Source organism: Colobus angolensis, unplaced genomic scaffold (genome assembly GCF_000951035.1).
Source record: "Colobus angolensis palliatus isolate OR3802 unplaced genomic scaffold, Cang.pa_1.0 Scaffold111, whole genome shotgun sequence".
NCBI classification, from domain to species: domain Eukaryota; kingdom Metazoa; phylum Chordata; class Mammalia; order Primates; family Cercopithecidae; genus Colobus; species Colobus angolensis.
In genome coordinates this window covers 5,476,468-5,483,798 of record NW_012112142.1, presented here as the reverse complement: position 1 = coordinate 5,483,798, position 7,331 = coordinate 5,476,468, and the positions used below count along the sequence as shown (strand labels likewise).

Below are 7,331 nucleotides of genomic sequence, written 5' to 3'. Positions count from 1 at the left end.
CGGCTAATTTTTTGTCTTTTTAGTAGAAACGAGGTTTCACCGTGTTAGCCAGGATGGTCTCCATCTCCTGACCTTGTGATCCGCCCACCTCGGCCTCCCGAAGTGCTGGAATTACAGGCATGAGCCACCTCTCCTGGCCAGGTGCCACTAGCTTTTTAAGAAAAATTGGAATCTGCAATCTGTACTGCTAACATCCTAAGCCAAGTTCTCAACATGTCTTGCTTGGTCTCTTCTCAACACACCAGCCAGAGTAACCAGTTAAAACATGGTACATTATGTGTGTCCTCTTAAGTCACTTCTGGTCCTAGAGTAAAGGCCAGTATTCCTCACCGTGGCCATCAGGGTCCAACATGATCTGACACTACTCCCACCCGATCCCCCTCTGACTTTTTCTCCTCAAGTCCTAGGCTTCCACTGCTAGACTTTGTTCAAAAATCCCAGGCATTGGCCGGGCAGGGTGGCTCACGTCTGTAATCCCAGCACTTTGGGAGGCCGAGGCGGGCAGATCACAAGGTCAGGAGATTGAGACCATCCTGGTTAGCATGATGAAACCCCGTCTCTATTAAAAAAAAAAAAATTAGCCAGGTGTGGTGGCAGGCGCCTGTAGTCCCAGCTACTCGGGAGGCTGAGGCAGGAGAATGGCGTGAACCCAGGAGGCAGAGCTTGCAGTGAGCCGAGATTGTGCCACTGCACCTCCAGCCTGGGCGGCAGAGCGAGACTCCATCTCAAAAAAAAAAAAAAAAAATCCCAGGCATGCTCCCTCCTTGAAGCTTTGCACGAAGTTTCCCCTTCTCAGAATGTCCTTTCCCTAGATATTCTTCTCATTCCTTTATGTTCTTCAGGTCGTTACTCGGATGTCACCTGACGACTATATTTAACATTGTCAACTTCCCCTCCCCAACTTTTCATATTCCTTTCTCTGCTTTATTTTTTCTTTTCCATAGGACTTACCACCATCTACCACAATACATATTTTACTTCGTTTTTTTTCCCCTTCTTTCTGCCCAAATGAGTGAGTCCCAATGATGAATCAGGCTTTGTATACTATATGAGAGAACACTTACCTCCATAGAACTTAGTGGTGGAGACAAAAGGAACCAAAAAAAAAATCAATAAAATTGTATAAAATGCTGTGGAGAAAACCAGAAAAGATCTGAGAAGTTACCATGCAGGGCAGTCTAATTGCATAACTTCAAAAGACCACTCTACCAGCTATGGAAAATAAAGCAGAAGTGAAGGGAAGTTAGAAAGCTCTTTACAGTAGTGAGGGGTGGTAGGTGCCTGGGCTACAAGGGTTTCTGGCCCCGGTAAGGATAGCAGGAATGGAAATGGAAAACTGAATTGTAAGTATCTTTAGAAGTGAGCAAACAAGACTTGGCAGGAGATTGGATTCCAGAGGAGAAGCAATGAGAGAAAGGAAGAAATCAAAGATAATTCTGAAGTTTTTTATTTGAACAACTGTGTAAATGGTGATACTAGTTACTGAGATAGAAAATTTAAGGGTTAGGAACAGGTTTGAGAGAAATTGAGTTCTGTTATGGACATTTAGTTTAATAAGAGACATTCAATAGGCATGTTAGATATGCTGTTGGATATGCACATCTAATGTTCAGAAAGATTTGAACTGCAGATATAAATGTGGCAGCTTATCTTGGTCTGCTCAGACTGCCGCAAGAAAATACCATAGCCTGAGTGGCTTAAACTACAGAAATTTATTTTCTCACAGTTCTGGAAGCTCATCCCATGCCCATAGTGGGGCATATACTCATTTATTAGAATGGTGAGATGACCATCTGCCCTGTTTAAGCTGTTTTTCCCACTCTCTTGGCTGACCATGTATACCTGAAGTGAATGTGCACGTGATGGCATGCTGCTCTAGTCTTTTTACCTCAGCACACTTTTTTTTTTTTTCCCCAACCTCAGCACATTTACCTCATGCCCTTGGGTCAGTTCTACTCTCTCCCCTCAGGAAGACCAGGCCCAGAAAGCAATCTCTCCTATTCATCTCCATTCTCTGTTTTGAAGCATTTTGCTGAGGGAGAGTTAACTTATTCTTGGATGCTTGTCTTTAAGGGTTTTTTCTTTCCTTTCTTCTTTCCTCAAGTTACCATAGAAAAAAATCTGTTTATCTCCTCCTCATTTCATGAGCCAAAAAACTCAACTCATGGCTGATAAGATTAATATTACTGATATCTATATCAGTGTGTCTCAAATTTGGATAAATTATTTAGAGGTAAACATAAAATTAAAGAATTATATTGATAATTTCTGCAGATACCTAGTGTTGAGTTATTCTATTATAATGTTACTTAAATATATACACACATAAAATAGGTTAAATTTCTTATGCATATAACTTTTATATAGCTCAGAAATCAAAACAACTGTAAAACCAATAATTAATGACATTAATGTGGAGAGATGATGTTTTTCTTAAACTAAATTACCACTTGCAATGTAAAAATGATACTACAGGATTTTAAAATTTGGCCTGCAATGACCAAGTCTCTAGTCACTTGTTTTATGATTGTTTAAAAAACAACTTTCTTTATAGCACACTGAGGACACTTGACCTTCATTAGTCACAAGCACATCATTTTTCTCTTAAGTGTACCACCAAGTTGTAGTTTTTGGAACTAAAGCAATCAGAAACAGCAATTACTTGGCACTACTTTTTTTTCTTTTTTTTTTTTTTTTTGAGCCAGGGTCTCGCTCTGTCACCCAGGCTGGAGTGCAATGGCATGATCATGGCTCACTGCAGCTTTCACCTTCTGGGTTCAGGTGATCCTCTGGCACCCAGCTAATTTTTTGTATTTTTTGTAGAGATGGAGCTTTGCCATGTTGCCCACGCTGGTCTCACACTCCTGGGACCAACCATCTGCCTGCCTCAGCCTCACAAAGTGTTGGGATTACAGGAATGAGCCACCGCCTCTGGCCGCAGTACCATTCTTAATGATCACTTTATAATAAAGAAGATCTGGAATATGCTTATCCTATTATTATTTTATTAGATTGTCACTGAAATTTCACTTTCTTTGGTTTTAGTAACCTGTTGTCCACAGTGATCTGAAAATAGTAAATGGAAAATTTCAGAAATAAGTAATTTATAAGTTTTAAATAACTTATTACAAAATATAATTGTTCTATTATTGTTAACCACTTACTGTGTGTCCAATTTATGAATTAAACTTTATCATAAGTATATATGTATAGGAAAAAACATAGTATATGCATATAGGATTTGGGACTATCTACAGTTTTAAGCATTCACTGGGGGTCTGGGAACCTATCCCCCACATATAAGTGGGGACTACTGTATTCAATTTTAAATGAAATGGATAAAAGCAAAAAGCCCTGTAATATGAGTGTTCACATTCCTTTTAGAGTCTTCACCTCCATATATTTGCTTTTCATTTACTGCTTTGATTAACGCCCCCACAATTAGTAAGACTTTGTATTGGCTTTTGGTTTGTTTTTGTTTTTGAGACAGGGTCTCTGTTGCCCAGGGTGGAGTACAGTGGCACAATCATGGCTCACTGTTGCCTTGACCTCCTGGGCCCAAGCAGATCTCCCACCTCAGCCTTCCTAGTAGGTAGGACTACAGGCACATGCTTCCACGCCTCGCTAATTTATTTTTCCCGCCATGTTGCTCAGGCTGGTCTAGAACCCCTGGGCTCAAGCAATCATGAGCCACCTCACTCAGCCCTTTTCAAGCTTTCTATACATTTTAATGTAGAAATTTGTTGTTGTAAAAATGCATTTGTTCTCCATACTTTTGTTTTCTATCTCTTTTATCTTTGGCCCCAGGTAGAGGAAGAAAAAGTCTTGTTCAAACAGTGAAACTGGGCCGGGCATGATGGCTCATGCCTGTAATCCCAGCACTTCAGGAAGCTGAGGCAGACGGATCACTTCAAGTCAGGAGTTCCAGACCAGGCTGGTCAACAGGGCGAAACACCGTCTCTACTAAAAATACAAAAAAATTAGTTGGGTGTGTAATCCCAGCTATTCGGGAGGCTGAAGTAGGAGAATCACTTGAACCCCAGAGGCAGAGGTTGCAGTGAGCCAAGATCGCGCCACTGTGCTCCAGCCTGGGCAACAGAGCAAAACTGTCTCAAAAAAAAAAAAGAAAAGAAAAGAAACAGTGATACTTAAAGTTGCAGCCCTCAGTTCTATTTTAATTGTACACTGCTCAACCCTTCAAGCATCAAAAATAAATGCCCACCTTTTTCCCTTAAAAAAAAAAAAAAGGATTCATACTAAAGTCCGCCCCCCCCCCAAAATTTTACATTTTTAAATTTTTTTAATTTTTTTTTTTTTTTTGTAGAGACAGGGTCTCACTTTGTGGGCCCAAACTGGTTTCAAACTCCTGGCCTCAAGCGATACCCCCACCTTGGCCTCCCCAAGTGCTAGGATTATAGGCATAAGGCACTGAGCCCGGCCAAGCTCTTTCGTTTTAATATAAGAATTTATACTAACATGTTATTTTGTTTCTTAAGGTTGGAATACACACCAAGGCTTGGTTTATTGCTGGAATCTTTTTGCTGTTGACTATACCTATATCACTGTGGGTGATATTGCAACACTTAGTGCATTATACACAACCTGAACTGCAAAAACCAATAATAAGGTACGTCTTAATATATTTTGATTCCACCAGTGTTGTGTTGGCTTACTTTATAAATATGACATAAAACGTTTTAAATTTATGTTTTCCTTTTCCAATAGGATTCTTTGGATGGTACCCATTTACAGTTTAGATAGTGTAAGTATATTTCATTTTTATCTCATTAACTAAGAACTTGTTTGATGATACTAACTATAATTACAGAATGCTTAATGAAAGTTATTTTATTGACAATAAGGAGTCAGATTAATAAGAAAAGTAAAAAGATTCACTTGTTTCTAATGTTGATAGAGAATATAAAGTATGATAATTAAAAATGTAAAATGTGATATTATAAATGTTTAAAAATCTATAGCTGTTTGCTTTCTTTTAAACTTTCAGATTGGTAAAGAATGTAATATTTTAAATTATATTACCACTCTTTTTATTTATTAAGTCTTTTATTTGAACCAAAAATTTAAAAAGCTTCCCCAATAGATACATATGAAATTGTTATAGATGACTGCTTCTAATTTGAGTAAATATAAAGAAAATATCTTCAGTAGCATTATCTATGATATTAAGAAAAACTTCAGATCTAAGAACTTAAGTACTTACTTTAGCTTCTCTCTTTGTTCATTATTTACCCCCAACCACTTACGTTTTTGTTTACCAATATCTAAGATGTTTATTGCTTTTAAAAATTCATTTCACAGATTGATAGTCCTCATAATGATAAATTTTAGAGAGTCCTATGTAAGTATATGACAAGACATCTAAAGCGTAAAAATTAGCTTATTGTGAGTACCATGAATGGAGTGGTGATTCATTTTATCTTAGCTGCAACTATCTTTTAACATCTGTGCTTTTTCATAGTGGATAGCTTTGAAATATCCCAGCATTGCAATATATGTGGATACCTGCAGAGAATGCTACGAAGCTTATGTAATTTACAACTTTATGGGATTCCTTACCAATTATCTAACTAACCGGTATCCAAATCTGGTATTAATCCTTGAAGCCAAAGATCAGCAGAAACATTTCCCTCCTTTATGTTGCTGTCCACCATGGGCTATGGGAGAGTAAGTATGTTTGGTTTAATTCTTTTATGTTTTGGTTTTTCGTTTAAGCAGAGTTTTTAAGTAGCAGTCAGCTCTTTACAAGGTAGTACATTAAGTATTAATAGCAGAACAATAAGTATAAGATAGAGTTCCTGATGCAGTTCCTAGTTGTTTGAAGGCTAACAAAACAGTTTTGTAATCCCCACATATATGTTAGTCTTTTTTACATTATTAATCCCAAATCCAAAAATTAAAGGATTGCAGGTAAAAACAGTAATCATTTAATCAATATGCTTTTGCAGTTGAGAACCAAGGTCTGCAGATTTTACATAAGAACACACAGCTAGTTAAAAGACAAAGACAAGATAGTCTAGATTGTAGAACGGCATATGATATGAAGTAGGAGCAATAAGTAACAGTGTTTGGCTTATTATATGTTCATGTAGGACATTGAAATTAATGTCATTTCATTTTGAAAAATAAATTGAGGTTACAATTGCATTTATTATACAAATGAACCATTTGGTATTTTTCAGCAAGCAAACATTTGAAAACAGTGTTTTAGAAAGATTAATTTTGCAATATCATAAAGGATGAATTGGAGGGAAGAAGATTCCAGAGATGGGGAGATAGGAGTTTATAATAATCTATTTGTGAAATAAAATTGAAAAGGAGGGATGAGATTGGAATAGAAAAGAAAGGCAATAAGAGAATGCAACTGAAAAATCAATAGGACGTGTCCACTAATGCAACCACCCAAGGGGTTCACTTTGCCAGCCACCTACACAGAACTGATTCATCCAGAGGGGAATTGCAAAAGATAAAAAGTAATTCAGACAGAGCCAGCTGTGCGGGAGACAGGAGTTTTATTGTTACTCAAATCAGTCTCCCCAGGCATTGGGGAGCAGAGTTTTTAAGGTTAATTTGCTGGGTAGGGGGAAGCCAGTGAGCCAGGAGTATGATTGGTGAGAGGTGAAATCGTAGGGAGTCGAAGCTGTCCACTTGTGCTGAGTCAGTTCCTGGGTGGGGGCCACAAGGTCAGATGAGCCAGTTTATTGATCTGGTGGTGCCAGCTGATCCAACAAATGCAGGGTCTGCAAAATATCTCAAGCACTGATCTTAGGAGCAGTTTAGGGAGGGCCAGAATCTTATAGCCTCCAGCTGCATGACTCCTAAACCATACTTTCTTTTTTTTTTTTTTTTGCCAAAGCATTTATTCTGGAGTTTCTCAGCCTTTTTATTTATTTATTTATTTTTTAATTATACTTTAAGTTCTAGGGTACATGTGCACAACGTGCAGGTTTGTTACATATGTATACATGTGCCATGTTGGTGTACTGCACCCATTAACTCATCATTTACATTAGGTATATCTCCTAATGCTATCCCACCCCCCTCCCCACAATAGGACCCGGTGTGTGATGTTCCCCTTTCTGTGTCCAAGTGATCTCATTGTTCAATTCCCACCTGAGTGAGAACGTGCGGTATTTGGTTTTCTGTTCTTGCAATAGTTTGCTGAGAATGATGGTTTCCAACTGCATCCGTGTCCCTAGAAAGGACACAAACTCATCGTTTTTTATGGCTGCATAGTATTCCATGGTGTATATGTGCCACATTTTCTTAATCCAGTCTGTCACTGATGAACATTTGGGTTGATTCCAAGTCTT

General features: G+C 38.2%; 1 protein-coding gene across 1 annotated transcript in view; it reads left to right on the top strand.

The window, feature by feature from the left end:
- The window catches only part of TMEM184C (transmembrane protein 184C), a 21,064-nt gene that overhangs the window by 2,937 nt on the left and 10,796 nt on the right, over positions 1-7,331 (top strand). The window contains exons 2-4 of the mRNA XM_011956713.1: positions 4,497-4,627; positions 4,726-4,762; positions 5,480-5,685. Coding sequence (XP_011812103.1) covers positions 4,497-4,627; positions 4,726-4,762; positions 5,480-5,685 — 374 coding nt within the window. The remainder of the gene's footprint in view (positions 1-4,496; positions 4,628-4,725; positions 4,763-5,479; positions 5,686-7,331) is intronic.